The sequence below is a fragment of the Raphanus sativus genome, chromosome 4, assembly GCF_000801105.2.
Source record: "Raphanus sativus cultivar WK10039 chromosome 4, ASM80110v3, whole genome shotgun sequence".
Taxonomy (NCBI): Eukaryota; Viridiplantae; Streptophyta; class Magnoliopsida; order Brassicales; family Brassicaceae; genus Raphanus; species Raphanus sativus.
In genome coordinates this window covers 12,219,983-12,247,916 of record NC_079514.1, presented here as the reverse complement: position 1 = coordinate 12,247,916, position 27,934 = coordinate 12,219,983, and the positions used below count along the sequence as shown (strand labels likewise).

Below are 27,934 nucleotides of genomic sequence, written 5' to 3'. Positions count from 1 at the left end.
ATCAAACTAACTCTATATTATAAAGATTGAATCTTATAGTAGCGTAAACCCTTTCTGTATCATAGTTAATGTTCATTTTAGGGTGAATTTTCTATCAAACCTATGGTGGGTTTTTATTTTCGAAATTGAGAGTGATGGTAAATCGTAATAAAGTTGAGTACGATTTTGCGTATATTATTAACAAACCATAACATGTAATTAATGTGTTATCAAATACAGTAAAATAGTACTCCAAATTAGTTGGAATTTGCGTGAAATTTATGCTATTAATTTCAAATATGCGCAATACAATGTTCCTCTATTAATTAAAGATTTTGCCACCACTTGTAAACAAACGTCAGGTTATTCAACTTGACTGTCCAAGCAGCTTTTAGAGGTGGTCGATATTCGAATTAAAAAAAAGATTTAACTGGTTTATTCGATTTTAGAGCCGTAACAACGGTTTTTTACTCTTAAACTTTTTTGTAGATATGCATTTGGACAGAACTCAACTTATGAAATGATGGTTAGCTAATATATAATATATCACGTTCTAAAATAAGGAAAAGCCATTTGCTAAGGAGTTCCAACGTTGCTAAGCAAGCTGAGTTCAAATTCAACTACACTTAGATATTTCTAACATGTGGCCATCGGTGATTTAACATTCTCTCACCGCAGAACGGTTTACCGTTTTTTTAAATGAGAAAAAATTATGCGCCGAACCTATATTTCAAAAATATGATATGTTTTAAAACCACTTTTCTAATTCAAAAAGTTATGAGCCAAACCTATATTTTCGTCTTTTTCTGGACCAAAGACTTCACATTTTAGGTTTGATTGGTAGATTGGATTGGTTGAAAGATGAAAATATCATTTAAACAGACTGCTAATTTTTTTTCCAAAAAATAGACTGCTAAAACATATAACTTTTTTTGTCATCGACATTTTTTTTATCAACATTATAGACTCAAATTAAGACCTAAAACATATAACTAGATGTTGAATAAGGTATTTATCTATAGTTTAATATAACATATAATTTTCTTTTTAAAAATATAACATATATTCTATATCTGCTTTCAAAATAATTTACTAATTTTGAACTCCTTGGATATTTGATGAGCATTCGATATTTTACAGTATTTTATTAAAAGTTTACATTTGATTATGTAATATTTAGGAGAGATGATTTTTTTATCTTTGTATTTTAAGGTAAATTTTTACTAATTTAAAACTGAAATACATAGTTTACAATTTTGTGATTTTTTAAAAGTGTTTGTTAAGTTTAAATAGGTTTTGGTTTTTTTAAAGTTAATATGTTATTTTATTTACCAACAGTGTTTAGCATTTAAATATTTATTATCAATTATACATATTCCAGCTTAAATAATTCCCCTTTTTGTTATTATCTTATATCATTTGTAATTAATTTTAAAATTGTTTTAAGCTTAAAACCGTCAAAATTCTCACAAGATAGTTGAAATAATAATTAGCTAGATGTGAAAGTTCGTTTGGTCCAAGGGTTTGATTAAGAGTTTATTAAAGTTTCTACGCCAAAAGTAATGTTTCGAATCTCAGAAAAACATAGTTATACAGATTAATGGAGAAAAGATTTACTAGAAATCTACAGCAGTAATATTTTTTTATAGTTCGTAATAGCGTAATTATCTAGTTTAAAAAATAGTGATTAGCAAATCGAGTTCTTGTATTATACAGAAATTTATTGATTAAATACTCAATATATTTACAATGCTACATCAAAAATAATTGTTGGTGTCAACTATTTCTAAAGATAACTTATTTAATGTGTTTGAGAATAGAAAATGCATACTTGTATAAAATATTATTGGTCTAGCTAGTGTAAAAAATATTAGATTTAACTGGTGACCACCAAAAAAATAATGGAAAAATGAAGAGGAATAAAATAGTAGGAATATTTATTCCCTATTGTTCATTCTGGGAATTTATAAGGAATAGTTTTGTTCTATAATTATTTAAGTTAAGAGAAATGAGAAAGAATATTGGAAAAAATATTCTTCATAAATGATATCAAATTAAAAAAATGGAAAATGATTAATTATTTTCATTTTTTATAAATAGTGTTAAAATTTAAGGAATGAAATGGAATTAATTATTCCCACATATTTTTTTATCACCAGTTAGAACCTTAGTTTAATAGTTTACCACTAAATTGTGGATTCCAACTTCGGAATGGAAACTCGGTGAAATTTGTGAATGCAAATGTTTTAGTGTGCTGCAAATTAAGTCATGAGTCATATGTGTGTTTTATCTGTGGAGTGTTCTACCACTGAGATGTACTATTTTCTTATTTGTGTTGAATGTATTTTTTTCAAGCAAGGGGTTGCTATCAATATGTAAAGTCGAGAACCGTCTAATAGCACGTATAAATAGAGTGGTTGAACATGGTCTGAAAATTTTCTTTTGAATTAAATATATAAATTATGATAGAAAACTCTAAACTTTTAGATATAATGCTAAATTTAAAATTTCAAAATAACATTATAACTAAAGCTAATCGATTATATCGTTAAATATATTATTAATATTTTTTAATATCTATAAATTATTCGAGACGGCCGTTGTCTACCACGCTAAATAATTCAAATATTTTCTAACAAAATAATTCGTATATTAAAAGCTTCAGATGCCCATAAACGTAAAGGAACCGAATTGAAATAAACAAATGGAAGATACTTAGCAAAGCATTGTGAGACATGATTTGACTCATTGTTCCTATCTCCATTAACATTTTGAAAACGGTTGTCAAATATTTATTTATTTCAAATATGAATTATATATATTTCTCAAATTAAAAAGTATATATGCTTCTTATTGTCTTGATCAGATCTCTACTTTTTATTCAGAATCTTGGAACAACTATGGTTATTTTTCCTTTTATGCCAAACAGGCCAACTTCAACCCAACTTAAATTGTGGATAACTGTGATAAGATGTTTTATTGACTTGAGTTGATATCTTATATATAACTAATTTTTTAAAACAATATTAATTAGGTTTTGTACTCATATATGTAGTTTATCATTTTTGTTACAAATGTGTGCAGATTTGAGTGAAAATTTTCCAAACTTTGAATGAGAATAATAAGAGTAGCTTTTATAACATTGTTGCTTAATTGTATTAGCGTTGTTCTTGTATTACTTAAGGCATGACTGGTATAAACGCAATTGTTGAGGTTGCTCTGTAAGAGTTTATGGATGTGGGAAGCTGCGATTTATTGTTAAATGATTATGAATTAATGTATTTACGAGATAATTATGAAACCGACTACAAAATATAACAACGGTTTAATAATAAATTAACAATATTAACACTTTATATAGTTATATAAATAGTAAAAATCATATTACTATAATTATATTAAAATTATATTTATAAAATTGTGGTATTAATTTTAGAAAATTGTTTTGGGTTTATATATATGTATATATATTAATGTCTAAAACATTATAGCAAATATGTTTGTTTTTAAGTTTTATAATATAAATTATATATATATATATATTAGTATTTATATTATCTCAAAAAAAGTTAATTAATTTTGTTTTATATATTTATACAGTTTTTCTTTAAAAAAATATTTTTATTTAATTTTCGTCAACTGGTTCAATCGCAAACACTAACTGGAACTAATTTTTTTTATTTTGAGAAGTTTGGAGCGGTGCAAACTGGTTTATATCATTTTGTGATGTTTTTATAAAATGCTAAGAACCGCTGCAAAAATTATTAAGTCCTAACTAATCGAATTTAAATAAGTAGGATATATGTTACTAACAAAAAATAAAATTATTAGTGCAAAATAGCATACTTATTCCATAAACCAAATAAATATTTATTCCAACTACGGCATTCAACTATGGCCTCTACAGAAAGTAAAACTAAAATTATAATCTTTTTTGGGTCAAAACTTAAACTAATTAAATTGAAAGTGCTTGTTGTTCGATCGTATAGATGCTATTTATTGTCTGATTAGATCTCTGTCTTTATTTTTTGGGATTCTTGCAACAATTATACTGTTATTTTTCTTTACATAGTAAATAAGCCACTCTAAAAATAATAAAAGGGAAAATGGCGTAGAAACCTTTAAAAGTGTTATTTACTAACACATTAAACTTTTAAAGTTTTTTTGCTAATATTTTTAATTTTTAAAGTGACATTTGTATCACAAAAAAGAAATTCAAAAAGCAAGTAAAAATCGAAAAATTTATTAAACTCATAAAAATCAAAACAAAAATCATTAAAGTAAACTAAAATTTCAGAAAATTAAATAAATATTTAAAAATAAGAGAAAAACTTAATAATAAAATAAGACTAAATTAAAATGCAGAAGAACTAAATACAAATTCATAAAATTTAGAACATTCAAAAATTCAAAATATTTTTTTTAGGTGATAAGATTTTTTTTTTAAAAGATATATCATATCATCGTGGACAATAAAATTTTCAAATATATCAATAGCAACCCCTATTCGAAACTATGGTAGGCGCTAGTCGGGCGGCGAGTCCGGGCCTAACGAGTTACCGAAAAATCAGGGAGTACTTGGAGATTACGCGGAGCCTAGTTTTAAATACAATTTAATATATTTGTAATATGTTTAGTTAATTTTAAACATGATGACACAAGTTCTTATACATAACTATAACTTTTCTAGATAATTTTTTGAAACGATCTCCTTTCAATTTTGTCGAACATTTAGATCTGGGCGTGTTTGATACGAGAAAATCCCTAATGTAGTATATATGTGTTTGTTTTGGGTTAGATAACTAATTGTAACTATTTAGTAATCAATAATTATACAAATCTGTCAATAACGAGTAAAAATAATCAATCGTATTTCAGCCTTAAAAAAAAAAAAAACTTAGGCGGTCAACCCGGGATTAGACGGAAATTAGGCGGTCAACGCGAGAATTAGACGGTCAAACGCGGGTCAACGTCTAGATTCACCGATTTGGCCCAAATCACCGCGGTCACCCACCGAATAGCGCCCAGGCGGCCGCCTAGGCGGTTAGGCGGCCACGTTTTTGAACAGGGATAGTAACGATGATCGTTTTTCACATAACCATTAACAATGACGATATTTTGGCATATTTCCAATGATAGTTTCCAACATCATTGTTGAAAATAGCAAAAACAAAAATTAAATAAACTTTTGAATTTTCAATTTTTTTGAAATTTATGAATTTTTTCTTTTTTCTGTATTTTAATTTGATCTCATTTACTTTTGAATTTTGAATTTTGAATTTTTTTATTTTTTATTAATTTTCAGATTTTTCAATTTTCAGAATTTTTATTTAATTGATGAGTTTTATTAAAATTTTAATTTTTCTTTAATTTCTTTTTATTAATTTTTTATTTATTTTATTAATTAAATATTTACTTTTGGAAAAAAAAAACTTATACATCATTTTTTAACTTGTTGAACAGGTCAACTTACTTTGAAGATTTTTCCTGATATAAATGTCATTTTAAAAGTTAAAAGTGTTAGTGAAAAAACTTTAAATTTTAAAGTGGTAGTAAATGACACTTTCAAGATTTTTTATGCGATTTTCCAATAATAAAGATATGACTTTTTCACTTTGTTGACGAGTATCCAACGTTGGGTGCGGTATATAAGAAGATATAGTATCAACAACATTTTTTTTGTAAAAAGTATCAAACAACTTATTTTCAAAACTTTTATAACTTATCAGAAGATATAGTATCAAACAACTTATTTTCAAAACTTTTAATTGAATTGGCTTATCACAATTTTATGTAGTACTAAATATTATCAATGAGGAAAAACATATGTAATATTTAATTGATGTTACTAATTTCTGTAATTTATAAAATAATTTAATAGAAATATATGCTTTAAAATCATTTTATCACTTAAAATCAATTTGAGCAATAAGTGATTGCAGAATATCAAAAGTGAAGAAGGAAATATAAGAGTAATACATAGTTAAGAGTAAAAAAAAATTTCCATACCTCTTTAGTAATTTTTTTATAAGATTTTTCTAATTTTGTTTAGACTCTTCAAAAAAAAATTGTTTGGCTTATGGTTATCCTAATATTTTGCGAGGAATAACGAATTGAATTAAAATTTAAAGATATTTTATCAACTGACCTCACTACGCAAGAGTCAAGACGGCAAGTGAAATGATCACCTAGCAAAACCACTATTAACCTTTATGCTCTTAACCAAGTGAATTAAACATATAATTGGTGCCTGGCGTCACGCGTGAAGATGGAATCTACGGGAGTTTCCATTAAATAACTATCTCTCTCTCTCTCTCTTCGTCTGGTCATGAATAGTTTTTTGGTAAAAGGTCATATGAGTAGAGTAGTTGAAACTTGAAGTCTTGAACGAAGAATGACAAATGCCAAGTTCAAAGCACAATGAGATTTGTTAAAAGATATATGCGAATACGATTCTGCTCATTTCTTGAGTCACGATATATATAGTCACAGCCTCATTAAACCTTTATTTCATTACAACTTCAAAAATCAATCTCATAAAAAAAACTTCTACAACTAAAACTAGATAAAGACAAGTGTCTACATATATCTATAGACTATATATATATAGACTCACACATATATGATATACCAATACATATATAATTGATTATTATGAAGTTTGATGCGAAACTATGGAAAACTGTGTTTCTGATGTCGATCATCAACATTATGTTAAGCGTTGTGAACGTTTTTTTTTTTTTTTTTTTTTTTTTTTTTTTGTAAACTTAGCGTTGTGAACGTTATGCTCAAGAAGATGCTTAATGAAGGAATTAACCGTATGGTCGCCAACACTTACCGACTTGCCGCAGGAACTCTGTTCTTGACACCGTTTGCCATTTTCTTGGAAAGGTATGTGTGTGTTTATATATGTCTATATAGTATATCTACTCGCATATTTCGATACATACTGACTTACGGCTTCGCTAGAGTCTAGAGTCGCATGTCTTCTTCGTCGTAAAAGTTCAATTAATTCATCCAAAATTTTCTTATTTTGTTATTTAGTTAAGATCTTCGAAGTTTTTTGTTCTTTTGTTTTTGCACAAATTTCATTAATTATTAAAGTCTAAAACACTACAACGAGTACAACCGGAGGTAAGTTCAACGGTAAGATGAACAACAACAACACTGAAACAATAAAGCACATGATAGAAGTGTTACAAGAAGAGATTTGCTCAAAGTATAGAGATCTGCGGATAATCTTCATTTGATTAATCTTTGAAACCACAGTTTGAAAAAGCTTTAGATAGTCTAAAACGACGTTAGAATAATTAGTAATGGGTTTGGAAAAGAGATGAGAAGCTGGTTGAGGTTAAAGGATCCGTCAAGCAAAGAGATCAGCTCTAAAACTAACTATATTGATCCGGGAGACTAGATGAAACTCAAGTGATCCAGAGATCAAAACGATCAGTAAACAAGACGGTGAAACAGTTGAAGCTATTTTCTTCTCCGAAAGCATAGGTGAATTTGACTCGAAAACGAAGAGCATGGTTGACATTGTGGGAGCTTGAGCAGCCAGGATCAGAGACTTCAGTAGAGTAGCTTAGTCAGAGAGAGTTGAGCAATATAACAGTATATAGTTAAGTGCATGGCTGTCTTGTTGAGTTTGTTTCTCTTTTGCATATAGTCGACAAAATTAATTGTACATATTTTTGAGGAAAAATATATGTTCGTATTACAGTATTTACCAAAAAGAAAGAAGATATATTCGTATTCCACTAAAAAAAAAATATTTTGTTTACATTTTGTAGACATAACAGGCCAAAACTCACGGCTAGGATCTTGTGTTCACTTTTCTTTAGCGCTCTATTGGGGTAAGCTTCTTTCGATATTCAACAATAAGTGATGTTGAGAAATTGTCTAAATTTTTATCACTTACAAATTTGCAGGTTAAGTTTGGTGCAATACTTCTTTCTCATAGGACTACAAAGCACGTCTTCCACTTTCGCCTTAGCGTTTAGCAACATGGTTCCCTCACTTACTTTTGCTTTGGCCCTCGTCTTTAGGTAATAAAAATCGATCAAAATACATTTCTAGCTGCTTTTTGTTCTAATTAACTTATTTTTATTAACTATATTGTACAATGAATAATAAGGCAAGAAACGCTGAACATTAAGAGCAACGTAGGACGAGCCAAAGTGTTAGGCACAATTATATGCATTTGTGGAGCTTTGGTGCTTACGCTCTATAAAGGAATCGCATTAACTCACCAAAACGCTCAAATGCAAACACAAACATTAAATGGTTCAACCACTGCGGTAACGCAACAATGGGCAATGGGTTCGGCCATGCTGTTCATATCAATCTTAGTATGTTCATTATGGTTCATCGTTCAAGCTAAGATATGCCGGATATATCCATGCCAATACACGAGCACCACTATCCTCTCTTTTTTTGGTGTGATCCAATCTGCTTTGCTGAGTTTGATCTCGGAGAGGAGCATATCCATGTGGGTCGTTAAAGAGAAATTTCAAGTTTTAGCTTTACTCTACTCGGTAAGTTATCAAATTTACTAAGTATTTACTTCGCCTCCCAATATATTCTTTCAAACATTTTAAGCTTCTTCTGAAATTTACGGAACTTATTATTTCGTTTACAAGTACTCAAATGTTTTACAAGGTGCAGACGAAACAGAAAGACAAATATTTTCGTTTGCATTTGGCATTTGGTTTTACAATTTACAACAATAACAAGAACAGTATTGAAAAACTAAACATTGTGATTTCATGGAGTCGTTCTGAATTGAATACATGCTTGTATCTATACTATTAAAACAGAAGCAGTCTTGAAAAATCTACTTAAAAATGTTGTTTGGACCCTTTCATTAGATTTAAATTTGTTGGTCATATTATATGTTTGTAACAATATTACCCCGATTATTACTCCTTCTCTAACAATACAATAGTAATAATTAAATTTGTTACCAAAGATAGGGAGAATTAACTATGCCTCCGTCTATAGTATTTATTATTTATTGTACTTTCCATTTTATGTGGTCAATTCTTCTGTAAATCAATTTTCTTTCTCATCATAGTAATTGTTAATCAATTATGTTATACACTATATTTCATACTCAGAATCTACTATCAATAATTAAAATGAGTTAGCATATATCATTAAATATATTATACCATGTCATCTTACATTATATAGTTTTAAATATTTACAAAATCAAATTTGATATAAACATTTTCGCAAATCATATGTTAAACCAAATTATATATATACACACACACACACATATATATATATACACATTTTAGAGAAGTTCTCTTAGATAGCCATTTTTAGTTTATTTTCACAAAAATAGTCTTCCAAAAAAGAAAATGATCAAAAGAGATTTTATTTAACGGTAAGTATGCATTTATAACCATTGGGTTAACTAATCTAAGACTTAGGGTTTAGAGTTAAGAGGTGGGTTTAGGGGTGGGATTCAAATTTCAAAAAATAAAAAATTAAAATTTTCAAAACAAAAATGGTTATTTTGTCTTTTTTTTTTAGGGCTTAAAAGCTATTCGAGAAAATTGTCCTATAAAAAATATTAAGTTAAATAAAGTATTATAACAAAAAATATATTAAGAAAGTTTAAAAACTATTAAAAACCCTACACATATGTTCTATTGAATTAGCTTAAAGAATCTACCAAGTAAATCTTAAACCATATCAATTTAACAAATGTAATTCTTATAAAATATACACAAAATACAACAAAGGAATAGATTTTGGGTATTCGGATTGGTTCCTTTCTATATGAGTTATTTTTAACGGAAACTAAATTTAAAACATATAAAAATTGAATATTCTTATATTTTCACATTATTTTTATAAACCAAGATATAGTATATATTGTTACAAAATATTTTTACCAAAAAAGAGTACAGTGTAGATATGCTACTTATGAACTTTGTCATCTTACACTGTATAGTTCCATATTTAATACAAACACTAGCAAACCATATGTAAAAAAGAAAAGTTATATATTTTACGTTAAATTATTTTTATATAAGTGTTTAAAAATAATTTTTATTTAATATAGACTTGAAAACTATTAAAATACCTTATAAATATAAATTAATCAAAATCTATTTAGTAAGTATTAAGTCTCACGAGTTCAACGATTATAAAATGCACATAAGAATAATATGGGAGAGTAGGTCTGGGCATCGGGTCTTTTGGTTGGGTACGAATCGGTTCCTTTTAGGTCTAGGTTTTTCGGATTCTAAACATTTAGACATAATTAAGTATTTAAAAATTTCTGTTATAGATTCGGGTTAACTATTTTTGGATCCGGATCCATAATCAATTACCTAAAAAATACATAAGTTTTGGGTATGTAACAGCCCAAACTGGTATGGTTATTTTAGGACTCGAAGTACCTAAAAACCTAAAATATTGAAACATAAAAATACACAAAACACAAACAAATACCTGAAAAATATTCAAATACTCAAAATAATCTAAATTTTTACCATAAATCTGACTTGAAGAACTGAAAATACCAAAAAGAAAAATCTTAGTACCCAATATTTTATTAATTTTTTCAAAAAAAAAAATTAACTCGAAACTTTAATTGGAAACCTGAATTTGAAAATTAAAAAAATATTCATAATACCAAAAACACATTTCAAATACCAAAAACATATATGAAATACCAAATATTTGCATATTTTGGATACTGATCGGGTGTTGGGTAGGACCTCGAGTCAAACAGAAGCCATGGGTTGAAAAAGAAATAAAATATGTACTTTGTCATTGACCCGGACCAAACCACATCTATATTTCTGGGTTGGTTTTGGTTAGGTTTTCGGGTTCGATAAAATGTTCAAACTTAAAAAGAATTATATAAGAGTGTATACAAAATCTTATATAAACTAATTCATAAACTATATAATTTAAAACAAATGTCCTTTGACGTAGTGACTTTATAACATAATAATATACACCAATTCTAAATACTAATTCACAAACTTTGTTTATAATCTAAAAGGGAACCCGCGCTTTCGAAGCGCGGGTCAAAACCTAGTTATCATTAAATTGAATATTATAAGAACTATATATATATGGCCGATGCTTGTCTAGGGTATTGTGGGATCGGGATTGTGTTACGTGGGAATATCGTGGTGTCTCGAACAAAGAGGTCCGGTTTTCACGTCTAGCTTCATCCCTTTGATTCAAGTCTTTGCTGCCATTTTCAGCTGTTCTTTTCTTCATGAACAAATTTACTGCGGAAGGTAACCTACTATTTTCTTTCTACTTATCTATATTTTTTTTCTTTGGCATCCTTTCTACTTATCTATATATCTATATATCTTTATGTCAATATATGTTTTATATATCTAATAGTTTCAACATATGTACAAACAAACGATTTTTAATTTGCATTTGGTCAAACGCATCATATTTCAATGTTGTACACTACATAATTAAGTATTCATTGACTAGTATATAGAATATGCCTATAAATAAGTTTTAAAGACCCTTTCATCTGCGTGGCGTATCTTTTAAGCGGTTGGAATTAACCAAATTGATGCATGCATCATACTGATTACTGAATAACAAATTTTTTAAATTAAACAACTTTGTAGAATATCAATCAAAACTTATCCTATTGAATAACATACCTATACTCGATGAGGAGGTTGATATTTAATATGAATCTAAAGTTATTTACTCGAGATAACTAATTTTACTGGCTTTTTCGCCTAATGGTATGTTAAATGGTTCTTGTTTGTTGACAAAAGGAAAAGGTTCTTGTTTAATTTTGTTACTAGTTCTGACAAATGAAATTTATATGTGGTATGACAAAAAGTGTGATAGGATCAATGGTCATCATCGTGGGACTTTATATACTTTTATGGGGCAAAAGCAAGGAAAATACTGCACCGATAGCCAAACAAGCACTACAAAATCTCGATCTTGAAGGTTGTGGAACTGCTCCAAAGGAATCTAATACTACTGCCCATCCAGTGTCTGGAAAATAGTTACTTCAATATATATTTAATTATTAATGAACTCTAAGAGTCAAGTAAATGTATAATAAAAAGATCATATCATCAAAAATGTAACACTAGGCTGTTATACAGAAATAAAAGCACATGTTCAGATTTCGAGTTCCCGAAAAGAAGTTATATAAAACGTATAAGAATAGATTTACTAACAAAGAAGTTTAGTCAAATGCCCGTCTAGCTCAGTTGGTAGAGCGCAAGGCTCTTAACCTTGTGGTCGTGGGTTCGAACTCCACGGTGGGCGAGTTAATTTTTTTGTACCGGTCTGGACCTTCTGTTATATTAGGAAAGGAAAATACTCGAGCAGTTTACAGAAAATATCTAACTGGTTAGTTTAAGAGCCTATTGTATATCCTTCGACTTTCGTTTTTTCCATTGAGTAATTATAGTACTTTACTTTCTCTTTCTCCCTGTAAAAACTTCGAAATCAAAAAGCCTAAAGTACACAAATTAATTTGAAAACAAGGTCTATATATATAATAAGTAGCTGCTAAGAACAATTAGAACAATTAAAAAGCCAAGACACAAAAGAGAGCTCTCAATACTATGAGCTTCTATTACTTTATTACACAACAGAAGTCAGCTTCTTTAACTTTATTACGCAATACGAGACGCATTTGGTTGTGTGTATTTACGTTGATCCAAAATTTGATTTCTGATGAAAACTAAATTATCAGGCAATGTGCAACTAGTCCACTCTAAATCATTAATGTATTTTCATCGATTAGATCAGCCGATAAGGTATATATTAAAAAAAAAACACTCTCCTATTACGCATCAAAAAAACAGGACCAAGTAACTAGACCATCTCTAATGAATCACTTTATTTTAAAAAATAGAGTAATTCTATAATGGAGTTGAGTTCTACTCCAATATTATTCTATTTTAAAATGATAAATAAAGTGATCTTAAAAATAAATGAATTACTCTATTTATGGAATAAACTCATTTTAACACTATTGTAGAATAAACTCATTTTAACTCTATTGTAGAATAAAAAATAAAATAGGTTTGAGTACTTTTATTTTGATATATATTTTATAATGAAAATATAATAGGGTTCTAAATGCTCTTAAGTACATATCTAACTTAATTAATCCTCATAGTTTTTGTTATAGCTCAACTATAGCTTGATGTGTGCATCTGCACAAATATTTAGTTTAATAATAAACATGTGAATTTTTTTACAATATAAAAATGTAATGATTGCACAAACATATATCCCTATGATTGTTGTTCGATGTATCATATATAACATTAATGATAGATCAACAGTTTTCAATCGACTGTAATTTGTTGGTTGCTCATATGGCATTGAATATAAAACCAATCAAAATGATATGTTATAACATATTCGTAAATTAATAAATTTTTAACTAAAAATAAATAAGTTAAACATTTTTAATAAAAATATACTTCCAATTTAATTTCAAAACTGAATAGAAATTATGAATTTTACTGAAAATATTTTAAATGCTTATAAAATAACTTTACAGGTTTGAATGAGCAACTTTATTGAATTTAAAAATTAAAGGGTTTGAATTATCTCAGATTTAAATGGAGCAAATCCCAATTGATATGAATCTAACTTTATAAATCTTAAATTTCAGGTTTAAGAATTTATACAGTAACAACACATCATTGTAAAACATTTGATTAAAAAGGAAGAGAAACATACACTATATTGTTATAAACCTTTTAAGAAATTATACTGCTATAGGCATAAAAAAATAGTACAAACAATATTAGATATAAATTAAATGATGATAAAGAGCTACAAGGTAATAAGCGCATATATGTATATATGAAATATTCACAAAACAGTTTTGTTTCTTACCATCATTCAATTAATTAGCTAATCGGTTTGGAAATTTAATTAAAATAATTTATTGTAAAACCAAAAAGCTAAACAATAATTAGCCAATATATATAAGAAAAATATAAAACATAAACTTATAATATTTAAACCAATAGGTTATTTAGAAAATTTTAATTAGATTTTCAAATTGAAAAAATCCCGTGCTTTGAAAACGCGGATAAAAATATAGTCTATACTTTTAAAACAAAATTCTTCATAGGATTCTTCCATTACTTGAAATTATTTACAATGGCATGTCATTACTTTTTTAATTTAAATATATGGAAATTAGTATTAAGTACCAATCAAATATTGTTATTTAACTTAAATGAATATATATTTATATTCTATTTAAAAAAAACATTTTAACTCCAACTAATATGTGACTTAACAGATGTCACTTAATTACTATATAAAATATATAATATATAAATATATATTCTCATACATTCCACCTCCACAAATTTCGTATGATTATATGTAGTTCTTCCCATGTTTTTCTTTGTTATATTGTTTCCACTCTCCTTGCTATGAACAATCCTCTTTGTAACATGTAAAATAAATATAACATTTAGATATGTTCAGTACCAATGTTTAAGAATGACAGATATATTCATACATTAACTAAGACATAAACCATCGAGAAATCAAATATTAACCATATATATATATATATATATATATATATATATATATATATATTCATTCCAAAGTTCTCTAGCTCTACAAATTCATATATCAATTCTACCAAAGCACACATTAATGATTAGCTAAAACACCTCGACCTCTTCACAACATTCTTGAAAGATAAGCTACCAAATCATCCAAACCACATATACAACCCAATTTCATAATAATCCTAAGATATACTTAAATCAACCAAATTATTGATTCAAGAAATGATCAGCCATAGTTCTCGGCTATTAAATTTAAACCTCAGTGCTGTCAAAATAATAATAATCAAAGCTATTCTAAATAACAACTATGATATTATCAATTTAGTTATGTAAACCATTCATATACTATGTTTGATTTACAATACATAATTCAGATTCCATATACTAAACAAATATTATCCAAACTGTATATAAAAATAAAATAAATAAGTCAGGTAAATGAGTATTATGGTATAATTTGGTATGCAAATCTCAACTAACAGAATATCTAATTTGTAATTGGTTGTATAACTGTTCATAATTCCGAGTTCGTGAATCTAAAAAGTAATCTCCTAAATTTTTAATATGTTTCTATCTTATTATGTTAATATATGTTCACAATAACAATATTTGTTAAAACCGACTGTTACCATTTATTTTAGGTTTTATAGATATCATGTAAATTAATTAACTTGTGCACAAGGTCATCAATATTAAAGATAACCCTATCGACAATGACTATAATACTCACCAGTATATCACTTTTGTAACAATCATTTACCGACGAGATGGCGCCTCCTAAGAAAATCATTAGCTTAAGTGAGATCAAACCTTTGAAAATAGGTTGGTGGATTCAAACAAAAATCATTCATACCTAGAATCAGTTTAGTGCTCAATATGGACATCTGGTTTATAGAGATCATTCTCGCAGATAAAAATGTAAGACATGTTTATTGTAATTTGATTTTTTTACATCCACAGACATATTTTCAGTTTCTATTTACACATAAAAACACATTTCACATGTGATACATGTATTCCATGTGATTTGTCTCTTATACCCTTAGACTAAACTAACTATACATAATTGTTTTTATTGGATTTTCTCATTTTCATATATATAAAATAAACACAATTGATACAAGAAATTATAATTTTTTTAATTTTAACATCCACTTTCTTGTATGTATTTTATATATTTTAACAATTATACAAAAATACTTGAACATAAAAATGTGAATGTGGATGTCAAAATGTGGATAAACTTCTCTGTTTAGACACTGCACAATGTGGATACTGATTCATATAACTAAAACTCTCACACAAAAAAAAAAGATTTTGAGCATAGATTCATGTTAACAAGATTTTGAGCAAAATTGCTAAATTAAGAAAGTGACGATCTTTGTTGTAGAGATTTGTCACTCATTCACATATTGCCTGTCCACACATCACTATCCACATATCACTCTTCTGCACATCACTCATCCATGAATCATCCGTTCACGAATCTCAGTTGGACAAGTACGACTAATCCAGACGAGTTATGTGATATTTGATGTTAAAACTTCAATCTAATCAATTTTGACAGACATTTTACTCTCAAATTAGTTTCTATCTACATAGATTTTCTTGTTCATATGTGTTGTTTCACCCACCTTGAACAAAAGTATTAAACTCTACGTCTTTTTTTTATCTCACTAACTAATAAAGTTTTAATCTCAGTTTTAGAATTTACGACATGAAATTTTAAAAAAATTTATACTCATCCCGTCCACATGTCATCCGTCCACACATCATCCATCCACGTATGGGTTAAGAGCAAAAGTGTCTATAATCTGTTGCTGACCCACAAAAAAGTGTGTCAAATGTAGGAATTGACTCTGAGTATAACTAAAAATCAAAAATGCATCTAAGTGTAATCAACTCTTGTAATTTTCGGCATGGCTCTCTAATTTTTTTCATCTCTGATATTTTGTTTTTGTTTTATACAGGACGTAAAAGTACATGGTACATGTAGAAGTCCAATTTCGTTATAGTTTTTAGAATCACTGTAATCTTTACATGATAATGTTTTACTGTATTGTATAATAATTTTAGATAAAATATTTAGTTAATTCAGAGTTTGGTTGTTTATTGTACAATAGTTTTAGCTTTTAGTTCTTCGCTGTGAAGTCCACTTTCGTTTTTCCAATTTAAATTTGTTCAGTTTAATTAATTTATTATTATTAATAAATCCAAAGTAAATATAGACTTTTTGTATAACATAAATATTATTAATGTATCATAATAAAACTAAACAAAATAATTAGGTATAGCTATGTAATGCATTTGAAAAACATTTTTTGTGAAACTAATCAGTAAAAAAATTGAACAAAAATTATTTACAATATTCTTGAAACTATAAAATAAATATTGGTAAATCATTTACACATACATAAAATATTTATTATCTAAATTTTATTCATAATGTTAAACCAAAAATATACTTTGAAATCTTATGATTTTTTTTACTTTTAAAATTTTTAATCATGGCTTGGTTCGGTTTTGATAGACACGAGCTTTGTTGCTTCCAATAACTTATATGTTTAAAGACTAAAATATGAAAAGTTGGACAATTATATTTTGACAAGATCAAACAAACCAAAATTCTTTTTATTTTGGTTCAGATCCGATCATATATTCAGTTCATTAATATAACTTTATAAATTCAGTTATTTGTTTGATAGTCGGTTAATTCAGTTATCAAAATAAAAGACATATATTTTAACAATTATTTAAAATAAAAAGTACTTATGATTAAAAAATTAAGGTAAATAAAATGTGTATCACCCAATAAATTATATGGTGCTTTCACAACAAACCTTTGTGGTGTCAAGCTCTGCCAATATATTGGTCGTCTTGTGCTCTTCTGCAGTAAAGGCAAAATATCTAGAATGAAGACATGCACACTACTTTTTACCAAAATTCTAGAATAACAATAAAGTTCGATTATTATATAATATAGAGAAACTAAGTGTTCTTTGTACAAAACTTCAAATGATTACCGAAGCTTAAACTTATAACTAATTAAAGAAAATATAGATGCTACAAAGATTACAAACTATATATATCTTGGCTGTTGTGATTATAGGTTATGTCTAGGAGGATGACTTGCTGGTCCACGATAGTCATCATAGAAAGCTACAAATTGACCAGAAGATTTCTTCTTCTTGGGTTTCCATGTAAATGAAGAACTTTTACTTCTTTTATGAAACCCTAATTTTCTCTCCACCATCAAATGTTTTGATGCACCTGAAATCTTCAAAATCCATTCATCATTATTGGTCACCTTCACTTGCTCCTTTTTGGTTCTAGCCACTGTAGCTCTCATTGTTCTCCCGAACCTTAGTTTCCTCGGTGCAGCAATGTTGGTGAAGTCATACGATTCCTGTTATGGTGGAGATTGATATAATGGATTGATTCCATTTTGTACGTACAATTTATGTGAGAATTATTTTATGAAAACAAACGCATACTTTAGGATGTAGTATCGATGTATCTTTATCTCCAAGATAGTCAAGACTCTTATGACCAGCATCTCCGCCTATCAAAACAAATCGAAATATGTAATGTAAAAGAAGCTATTATTAGCTATTATATTAGGCTGATCTTCCGTAAAAGAAGAGAAAAGAAGACAAAAATTATGCGAGACCGAGTAAGGTAGCTAAAAAGTTAAAATTAGGGATCTTTATGTAAAGGCACCTTCATAAGCATAGACTAGGATACGGTCCTCTTCTAGGGCTTGAATGATTATAAGGAAGGATAGTATTGTGATTGTGAATCTCGCCATGATTATTAAAGATAGATTCTTCCAATGATCTATATATGTCTCTCTCAACCTTCTTGCTTCTTTTGTGAAGAAGATACACATATGAGGGAAGTAGTGCTTCAATAAAATAATATACAGTTTTGAATACTTTTTGTTGAAGTAAAGACGACCCGTGTCAAAAGGGCATGGTTTCTGTCGTCTAGTAATAACAAAATGAATCTTAGTTCTTCTAGGTGCTTGTTTCAAAAAAAAAAAAAAGTTCTTCTAGGTGCATCTATATTATACTAATCAGAATTTATATATATCTTATGTTGTGTGGCCTCTCGAAGATATAAAGAAACCACCTTATCGTGGTGTGCTAATAATTGAAAGGTTTTCCCTGAATTTTTTTTGTTGTCATCTTTTTTATGAACCAGTTGTTATTTGTCTCATGAGTTATATGCTAACATGTTATCAGAATATGTTAATGTGAATTAATGAAACAACATGTTAGAGACGCAATGATTTTTTTTAAAAAGTAACGATGCTACAAATTAAAAGAAGAAGGCACGAGGAAGTGCATCAAATGAAGTGCCGGAGTTGGGAACATGTAAATGTGTCTTTACATGGATTTACTAAAAAAGATATTACGGAGACTATACCCTAAGCTAAGTAATCAATAATTAATCAACTAAAGAGCTTAGGATTCTTAATTTATATTTTTCGGAAACATGAACTAACGGCGTGTTGCCCGAGCTGGTCTCTCTTCTTACCTGTTCGTTTCTCCGTGGAAGCCTCGTTTTAGTACTCCGTTAGTTCATATTTTTCGGAAACATGAACTAAGGGAGTACTACTTTTCTTTTAACCGACCAATCAGAACCAATCCCTAAAGTCTTTGATGTTACCATCGAGATTTATGACAAATTTGTGAACTTTTAACAATATATGATTGTCTGTTTTGTCAGCACCGTTCAACTTCAAGCAACAACTACTTCTGTTTCGATATAAATATCTTAAGTTTTCCACGCATCACAACTATAAAGGTGAACACTGACCAATACTTATCTTAAATACTCGCACTGCATCTACCAACACGGCAACACGATGTGAGCTACCGTATTAAGCAGCTCATTGATATTTTAATTATATGTTAAGGCTTTAGATTTGGGCCCCATCTTGAGCCCACTATGCTCTCAAGCACATTATTCATGCTTTTATAAATCGATGCCCAAAGTTTTCAGATAAGCCCAAATATCTATATTTTCCTGCGATCTTAGCGGATATCTATACTTTACAGTGGGGTTCGACTCAAATTTAATTCCACCCTTTGCGGAAAGTTATTCCCCCGCTCCCGTGCGTACCACTAATCAAAAACATTAGAAAATAATGTTATAATATTAGTAAATTTAATACAGTTATAAAGTTAGTATTTATAATTTGTATAATAATATCCTGCTTCACCATAATAATAATGAAGTAATAATTATTTTTCTTTTGATTTCCTTTAATCATCCTTGCATCATTATTGGGTTCTGATTTTAATATTATTTTTGATTGGGACAGCCAAAAAGAAAGACATTTAATAAATAAAAATACGCATTATCTAAACGAAGGAAGACCAAATCACCAAATATGTGTCGTCTTATTTTTTATTTATATGATCAACAACAAAAAAAGACAGACAAAATAGATTTTTTTTTTAGTCTTACAGTTATCATTCTTCTGAGTGCAAAGATCTAAGATAGAGCATCTCCTAAAGTGACACGTCCTAATTTCACTTCGTTGTCGTACCTAATCTCATCTTAGCTTGCGGATACATCATCTTCAATAAGTCACATCCCAAACAGCAAAACCTAATAACTTTTTTTAGCATGAAAATTATTTTCATTTGTATCTTATTTAATGTAGATCTCATACTTCTATATAACTAGCTGCCAACTATGTTAAAAAAAAAACAACGAGGGGAAATTCTATAAGACATCCGCAACTAGATTTCGTTAAATTTTTTAATATCAAAAAAATTTGTTATCCAATTTAACATAAAACTAACTATTTTCATATTTTAATAAATTTATCTTTCTAAAAATATGTCCATTTTAACACTTAAACTATGTTAATTGTAATAAAAATATTTAAAATAAAACTTTAAAATCTCTAAAATTCAAAATTCTTAAAAATTTTAAAATAAAAGTAACTAAAATTTTGATAATACTTTAAATTTAATAAAAAATAATTGTGAACAAGATAAATATTTTTTATAAATAAAGAAATAATTTTTTAACTAAAGAAAACAACTTAAATTTGGAATTAAAACAAAATCTAACATTATAAAAGATTTAAGATTATCCAAAATTTAGTTACTTTTATTTTAAACAAATTAAATAAAATTTAAAAAATTTAAGTTCTGTTTTTTGAGTTTTAGAAATTTTCTAAATTTTATTTGAAATTTATTATTAAAATAAATATATGTTGGATACTAAAATGAGTATAATTTAAGTAAATGTATTAAAATGAACAAAGTAATTAGTTTGAGTATCAAACCGGATATCAAAAAAGTTAAGATGGTAAAAACTTAATGAAATGTAGTTGAAATATTTTTATGAATTTTTTGTAAACTATAACTATTTTGCATATAATTTCCATTAATATCAAGATTAACAAAGAAATATATAACTATTTATTCCATGCTGCTATGCATATTTACTTCTATGATATTTGAACTAAAAACAAATTCTAAATTAGAAGTTGGATAGTCTATATTTAATTTAATGGAAGATTTTTGATAGTTTGATTATGAAATTCAGATTATACTATAATACTGGCATAGTTTCAATTCAAAAGATCATTTTATAAAAAAGTAAGTTATTATTGATTTTGTAACTATATCAAATCCTAGTGTTATTAAAATCAGAAATTTTCACATTTTTAGTTCCATATATAGCGTACAAAATTTTGCAAAGATAAAAAACCCTCTGGATATTCTAATTATATTTTCCTTATACATTTCTTCAACAATCCACATAAATAAAAATCCCGAAAAAATCTAAAATTAATAAGAGTGGAATTTATAGTATAATTACGAGGGCCAAGTCTATATAAAATGACGTGTTACAAAAAAAAAAAACAAAAAAGTCTATATAAAATGATAATGAAGAGTTAAACGATGAACCGAGGAGTTAGAAACTTTCAAATAAATTAAATCTACAGAGAAAAAGAATTAGTAAAACACGTGCTGCTACTGCTTCTCCTCCTCCTCCGCATCGCCGGGTCTTCCTCTTTCTCTCCCGTGAAAATTGCATTTTATCAATCTTCCTTTTCCTTCTTCAGATTCCCAAAACCCCTTAGCTCTCTCCCTCTCACTCTAAAATCCTCCATCAAGTCAACCAAATCTACATCAAAATTTCAAACTTTGTTTCCATTTTTGTTTCTAAAGAAACATAATTATTCTTCTCTGTAACCCTTTTGCTCTGTTTCTCCATGATCAATATTATAAACCGAATTCAAAACAGAGGACGACATCTCTGAATTTTATTTTATTTTTCTGGAAATTTCGTTTCTTTTACCATTCAAATTGCGTCTAGCCTCCAAAGATTCATCATGGGGGCGGTGACGTCATCAGTGGCGGCAAAGTTTGCGTTTTTCCCGCCAAACCCGCCGTCGTACGGTGTCGAGGAGGTAGCAGAAGAAGAGACGGGGAAGCTGAGGCTAACGGGTGTGGAGAACGTGAAGGAGAACGTGGAAGTGTTGAAGCTCAAGACGAAGAGAGGGAATCAGGTGGTTGCTGCGTATATTAAGAACCGTAAAGCCTCGCTCACGCTTCTGTATTCGCACGGCAACGCCGCTGATCTCGGCCAGATGTTCGAGCTCTTCTCCGAGCTCAGCCTCCATCTTCGTGTTAACTTAATTGGGTAATCATCAAAACTCTTTCTTTGCAATTAGGACATGTGTTTTTTGGAAGCTGCTTTCACGGGTTTAGGACAGGTTCTCTGTTTTGCTCTGTTAGTGTCTCTGCACAGGGCTGTTGATAGAGAGTTAATTAGTAATTGAGAATGAATATGTTAACGGATCCGAGTTCATACACCATATATAGAAAGTGAGATCCATTTTATAAAATCTTAATTTGTTTATATTTTGATCAATATTCAAAAAAATAGCTTATTAAGCTTTTTATAAAGGATTTTTAGATAAACCGATTTACAATAATTGTTTCTCTTATGACTACTAGTTTTGCCGCTTTTACGCAAATTATTCGTAAGAGAAACAACTTTTTTTTTGCAGTCTATAACCGATTTTTAGAACCTTTGTTTTGAATTTTGATTGTGTTGTTCCTTGTTACTTATACAGGTATGACTATTCAGGTTATGGAAGGTCTTCAGGGAAGGTATTATCACATTTGTGTGTTTATTACGGTTTACCTTTGTGGATTTTTTTTTTTCACTTTGGTTTATGCAACAGCCTAGTGAGCAGAACACTTACCACGATATAGAAGCAGTGTATAGATGTTTGGAAGAGCAGTATGGTGTCAAGGAACAAGATGTCATCTTATATGGACAATCCGTAGGAAGCGGACCGACTTTAGAGTTAGCTTCTAGGTTACCAAACCTCAGAGCTGTTGTTCTCCACAGTGCTATTGCTTCCGGTCTTAGAGTCATGTACCCTGTAAAGCGAACTTACTGGTTTGACATTTACAAGGTTCCCTTTAGAAACTTTCATCAACGTTACCTTCTTAATTATTATTGCAATAATAATTTCTGATTTGTTTTTTGCTGTTGCAGAACATTGATAAGATATCTCTTGTCAAATGTCCGGTTCTGGTGGTTCACGTGAGTCTCATCATCTCTGTGTGTCCATTTTGTTCTTGTTTTCTCTTACGTTTTGGTATGTGTGCAGGGAACATCAGATGATGTTGTGAATTGGTCTCACGGGAAGCAACTTTTTGATCTTTGTAAAGAAAAGTATGAACCGCTATGGATCAAAGGAGGAAACCACTGCGACTTAGAGCTATACCCTCAGTACATAAAGCATCTAAAGAAGTTTGTATCAACGGTTGAGAAGTCTCCTCATCTTAGAAGTGGAACTGTGCCAGAAACAGAGAAGGCGAGGAGCAGTACAGATGTTGTTAGAGAACCTTCAAGGCCAAGCACAGATCAAAGAGAGAAGTCAAGGACGAGTATGGATCAAAGAGAGATGCCTAAGCTGAGTATAGAGAGTAAGGATAAAGCGAGAGCGAGCTTTGATAAGAGAGAAAGAACGAGAAAAAGTGTTGATGGGTCTGAGAAACCGAGTAATGCCAAAGAACAGCAAATACAAACAGAGAAAGGGAGGAAGAGCATTGACAGGTAAGAATCACAAAGTCTTACCATTTGTAATGTAGTGATGATCATGATAATGATAATGATAATGATAATGATGATGATGATGGTAATGACAGGTTTGGGGGGATGATAAGATCAGTAGGGTTGTGCAACATAGATTGTTTCAAGCCAACAGCAACAGCTAAGTGAACATGAACATACACATGCATCCAAAACATGTAATTTTAATTGTTTGATATTTGCTTTGTTTTCTTTTAACCCTTTAGTGTTTTGGAATTAAACAAGTCACATGTCAATGATTCAAATAGCTTTGATCTTGTTACTATTATAAACAATGATATAGAATATGATCTTCATTACATTTGCATTTGTATACATACAAGCAACACTCATGCTGGTACAAAACCGTAAGCAAGCAAAAGTCCTCTTTAAAACAACAACAAATGGTACAGCTTACCACATATAGAAGATGAGTCTCGTCTTCTTGATTTATTACTATATTTTACATAAGCAGTGAAGATGAAAAAAACGGTTTGTTTCCTTTCATCCAAGAACGCACCCAACTGCACATTTCACTCACGAGGTGCGTTCTTCTTGAACAACGCATAAGCATCGCTGTAAATAGCGATCGCATTGGACAGCACCGCAAGAACAATCATGAAAACAGCTAAACTCGTGTCCCTGCTCGTTGCTCTGCTATGACGATCCCTGTCAAGAAAACATAGAATAAGCTAACCAAAATCTGCTTAACTAAGAGAGAGAGAGAGATAAAACACTAATCTTCTGATCAACTTACTTTAGTATGATAGAAGCTGGGAAGATGAAGCCGAGACAAACAGCAGCAGTTGCTCCAGTGAACTGGAAAGCATCCCAAATGCTTGGGATGAAGTTTGCACCCAAGAAGACTACAGAGATGAGACCTGCGGTGAGGCAACCGAACCTTACATTCGAGGAAGTCAACGATGGAGCAGAAGGGAACAAGAGGCCGTCGATGTTGATCCTCAACGGGTAGAAAACAATGGGGAACACCAGCATAAGATGAAGCGCGTAGCTGACTCGAACCGCGTCGTTAAGGACAGAGCCTAAAGGGATGCCGAGGTCCGTGTCAAAGTTTGCGAGGACATCATCGAGAGTATCGTCTCCAAACAAGAGGAACCCGAAGATGCTTGTCATTATGTACACTGATGAGCAGAGCATAAGAGCTGATCGGACTACAGGTCTTATCTGAGCAGGGTCGTCAAGCTCGTTCTGTATGCTGTGAACTGAATGAAACAAACCAAGCAAAACCAATAAACATATAGTTTTTTTTGTTTTATTCTTCTTCCAGTTAAGAAACAGAGGGTAATCATACCATTGTAATGGCAAATGAACGCGGTGACAAGAACAGGTACAACAGTGAAGAGGTTCCAGAAGGATGTTAGGTCAGTAACATCTGGTAGCAACCTCGGCATCGCCACGCCACCACTGATCAACTTCATGATGGAAATACCCGCCGTGATGACGAGAAACACGACCGCAAGAGCCACTGATAAAGCAGATGTAAACCTCAAAGAATCTGCAAAGAAAAAAAGCATAAGCAACTAAACTTAAGATCAAGCAAGGCTCACGTTAGAACTCAAGAACACTAACCGATTCGCTTGAAGCAAGCCAAAGGAGCAAAGACACCAAGAGTTGTAATGAGAAGAATAGCAGCTCTCCCGTTCCACCAATGGTGACCGAACCAACCTTCAAGAACACCATAATGGTGAGTCCCATCTTCTGTCTTCCCAGCCAACACATCACCTTCAACAACAACAACAAGACAAAAATCAAGATTCAACAAAAGCAGCAGATTACTATTTATCAGATGAATTGATTAAACAATTACCAATGATGATCATGTAAACAATCAAAACACCAATGTTGTTAACCAACACAGCAACCTGAAGCAAAACCCTCCCAGGCCTCCCAAAAGAATCACCCATCAGTCCACCATAAGACCTGCTTCTCTTAATCTTACTAAACCTAAGCAAGAACTCGATCGACGCATCGGTCAAGAAAGCCATGACAACTATCATAGCGATCCCGAGGACGAGCCCCAAGATCTTCATCGTTGCAGGCAAGGCCATGATGCCAGCACCGATTATAGTCGTGGCGAGGTTGAAAACCGCGCCACTGAACGAAGCTCCGTTGAACTCATCGTAAGCAGCTACTTCGTCTCCTTTAGATTTAGGCAGCAACGGAGCAGCAACGTCGTCTGAGGAGGAAGAAGCAGAAGAAGAGTTTCTCTTCTGAATCGGAGTAACATCTTCAATCGTCATCCTTCGTATTGATGATGGTCTCGAGCTGTCGATAATTGATTTATAGAAACAAAAGTAGTTAGATATTATATAAAGTCAACATCTTTGAACGCGTGAAGGAGTAACGAACCTTAAAGGAGAGAACTTTGACGAGAATAGTGAGCAGAGACGAACGAGTAGGGATTATTTAAAAAATAAATAAAAACTAAATTTGATCGAAACCCAGTTGATTTTGATCGAAAATGATGTTACCCAGAAGGTTAAATACAGAGGAGATGTACAAAGTTGAAACCTTTTTTGAAGGAGTGGAGATTTAGATTTCTGGGAAAAGAAGAAAGATTTATTTATTTTTGTTGAGGAGGGAGGAAGAAGGAAGAGATGTGAAGGAGATTAATAGCCTCAGGATTTTGTCTAGCTGATGCCGACGATGCAATAATTATGTATGATTTGTAAGAAGATCTTTAACCTTTTTAAAAGAAATTAAAACAGGGGAGATTTTTGTCTGATATTGGATAGTTGTGACGTGATTAGCCAAAATTATGTAACTGAATTATCAGATTTACTGTACATTTTTTATGACAACTTGCTTGACCTTTTAAGGTGGTGTTGATTGGATTTCAGATAGATTCAACGCAGAGTTTTAAGATCAGTGTGAATCGGATGAAGAGCTATTGAGAGATTTCAAGAATATCACAAGTTGTAATTGGTTTAACGTAGAGTCAAGTATGTAAAAGCTTTATTATTTAGTGGCCAAAAAGACTGGAATGTGGTATATTTGTTAGTATATATAGTTGTTGCCAATGGATAAATGATGTCAAGTTTTACGTTTTTTTCCTATTTTACGTTAATTTACTGGCTTTTAGGCAAGTAATAGGGCACGAAACAACTATCCAATTTAAAATTTATATTGATTTTTTACAGCTATGTTGTTATTTGGACAATTATTTTGTAGGGAAACTAGGTGTTTTCGTACAAAACACGCAGGCATAATAATTTTTGAAAAATATTTATTACATTAATTTTTATTTAATTAGTTTTATCAATTTAAAAAATATAAATTAATCATTTATATTGAAATTATATTTAATTTATTATTTAATCTATACCCGTATATAGTTCAAAAAATAAATTTTTTTCTGAAATAGTTTTTATGCATTTTTTATTGTTGTATTATATGATCAATAGATATATTTACATTTTATTTGATAATTTATATCATCGTTTTCTTTTTATATGACTACAGATTTAAACGATCAACAGGTAAAAATATATATTATATTATTTAAGATGAATGATATAATTATTTAAAACAATAGTATATATTTTATAAAATATTTTTGTAAAAGTATATAAACTTTCTAGATATTTTTTTTATCAACTTTCTAGATATTTAGCTTACATAGAATTTTATTTGAAGAATTAAAAATACTATAAAAACTATTTACATATGTTTATCTATATTTTATTATTTTATATTTTAACGTGAATTATAATACCAAATATATATTATATTAAATAAAACCATAAACATGAACGATATACAAAATAAATATTTTGTTTTTATGTTATTAAGTTTTTATCTACAATTCTCATTTGAAATATTTATTTTTCGTTTTTTTGTTATTAATTTTTTTATTTTGTAAGTTTATAATAAATCACATCTAATATTTTAATTATTTTTTATTTTTTATAACTAAGGTAATGATTATATATTTATTACCTTATATTTTTTTATTTGTATAACTGAATTATATCGTAATTAATGTTATGCTATGTTATAATTACGAAAGAGCAATGTCATATATTTTGTTAGTCATGTCACCATTTTTTTCTTAAATTAATTGTAGTGATGACAAATCTACAAATTACTTTGTAAATAATATATAGGGGATTGGGCTATATAATAAGGAAAAAAAATATAATACGGTAAGTAATCAAATGCCCTATATACATTTCATTTTATGTAATAATATTGTTTTATCTTCAAAACTAACCGGTGCAACCTGCTAAAAAAGA

General features: G+C 29.5%; 4 protein-coding genes and 1 non-coding gene across 5 annotated transcripts; 3 read left to right on the top strand and 2 right to left on the bottom strand.

Moving 5' to 3' along the window:
* The first annotated feature begins 6,532 nt into the window (after positions 1-6,532).
* On the top strand, positions 6,533-12,122 carry LOC108851825 (WAT1-related protein At3g30340). The gene is made up of 7 exons (XM_057008463.1): positions 6,533-6,711; positions 6,764-6,870; positions 7,770-7,832; positions 7,908-8,024; positions 8,114-8,513; positions 11,098-11,249; positions 11,828-12,122. The coding sequence occupies exons 1-7, from the start codon at positions 6,634-6,636 to the stop codon at positions 11,997-11,999; spliced, it is 1,089 nt and encodes a 362-aa protein (XP_056864443.1). The 5' UTR covers positions 6,533-6,633; the 3' UTR covers positions 12,000-12,122.
* Positions 12,123-12,194: 72 nt separating this feature from the next.
* Positions 12,195-12,267, top strand: TRNAK-CUU (transfer RNA lysine (anticodon CUU)). The gene has a single exon. It is a non-coding gene; the product is annotated as a tRNA-Lys (tRNA).
* A 5,107-nt stretch (positions 12,268-17,374) lies between these two features.
* On the bottom strand, positions 17,375-18,366 carry LOC108850300 (protein GOLVEN 3-like). Its single transcript, XM_018623859.1, has 4 exons — positions 18,279-18,366; positions 18,053-18,120; positions 17,829-17,964; positions 17,375-17,445 (listed from the first exon to the last, which is right to left on the bottom strand). The coding sequence occupies exons 1-4, from the start codon at positions 18,364-18,366 to the stop codon at positions 17,375-17,377; spliced, it is 363 nt and encodes a 120-aa protein (XP_018479361.1).
* Positions 18,367-21,480: 3,114 nt separating this feature from the next.
* On the top strand, positions 21,481-24,000 carry LOC108854569 (uncharacterized). The gene is made up of 6 exons (XM_018628168.2): positions 21,481-22,232; positions 22,669-22,705; positions 22,780-23,016; positions 23,100-23,147; positions 23,215-23,663; positions 23,756-24,000. Exons 1-6 carry the CDS (start codon positions 21,922-21,924, stop codon positions 23,826-23,828), a joined length of 1,155 nt encoding a protein of 384 aa, XP_018483670.2. The 5' UTR covers positions 21,481-21,921; the 3' UTR covers positions 23,829-24,000.
* LOC108854568 (amino acid transporter AVT6A) lies at positions 23,936-26,356 on the bottom strand. The gene is made up of 6 exons (XM_018628166.2): positions 26,049-26,356; positions 25,507-25,964; positions 25,269-25,421; positions 24,991-25,194; positions 24,436-24,901; positions 23,936-24,347 (listed from the first exon to the last, which is right to left on the bottom strand). Exons 2-6 carry the CDS (start codon positions 25,937-25,939, stop codon positions 24,212-24,214), a joined length of 1,392 nt encoding a protein of 463 aa, XP_018483668.1. The 5' UTR covers positions 25,940-25,964; positions 26,049-26,356; the 3' UTR covers positions 23,936-24,211.
* Between the last annotated feature and the right edge of the window lie 1,578 nt (positions 26,357-27,934).

Excerpts from the sequence above, each read along its gene's own strand:
- LOC108854569 (XM_018628168.2), top strand. The coding sequence starts at position 21,922 with ATGGGGGCGGTGACGTCATCAGTGGCGGCAAAGTTTGCGTTTTTCCCG. Across the intron at positions 22,233-22,668 it reads CTTCGTGTTAACTTAATTGG|GTATGACTATTCAGGTTATG; the intron begins GTAATCATCAAA and ends TTACTTATACAG. Across the intron at positions 23,664-23,755 it reads GGGAGGAAGAGCATTGACAG|GTTTGGGGGGATGATAAGAT; the intron begins GTAAGAATCACA and ends TGGTAATGACAG.
- LOC108851825 (XM_057008463.1), top strand. The coding sequence starts at position 6,634 with ATGAAGTTTGATGCGAAACTATGGAAAACTGTGTTTCTGATGTCGATC. Across the intron at positions 6,871-7,769 it reads TTTGCCATTTTCTTGGAAAG|ACATAACAGGCCAAAACTCA; the intron begins GTATGTGTGTGT and ends TACATTTTGTAG. Across the intron at positions 8,514-11,097 it reads TTTTAGCTTTACTCTACTCG|GGTATTGTGGGATCGGGATT; the intron begins GTAAGTTATCAA and ends ATGCTTGTCTAG.
- LOC108854568 (XM_018628166.2), bottom strand. The coding sequence starts at position 25,939 with ATGACGATTGAAGATGTTACTCCGATTCAGAAGAGAAACTCTTCTTCT. Across the intron at positions 25,195-25,268 it reads GGCTTGCTTCAAGCGAATCG|ATTCTTTGAGGTTTACATCT; the intron begins GTTAGTGTTCTT and ends TTTTCTTTGCAG. Across the intron at positions 24,348-24,435 it reads CCAGCTTCTATCATACTAAA|GGATCGTCATAGCAGAGCAA; the intron begins GTAAGTTGATCA and ends TTTTCTTGACAG.
- LOC108850300 (XM_018623859.1), bottom strand. The coding sequence starts at position 18,366 with ATGGCGAGATTCACAATCACAATACTATCCTTCCTTATAATCATTCAA. Across the intron at positions 17,965-18,052 it reads CATCGATACTACATCCTAAA|GAATCGTATGACTTCACCAA; the intron begins GTATGCGTTTGT and ends CCACCATAACAG. Across the intron at positions 17,446-17,828 it reads ATGGATTTTGAAGATTTCAG|AAGAGCACAAGACGACCAAT; the intron begins GTGCATCAAAAC and ends CCTTTACTGCAG.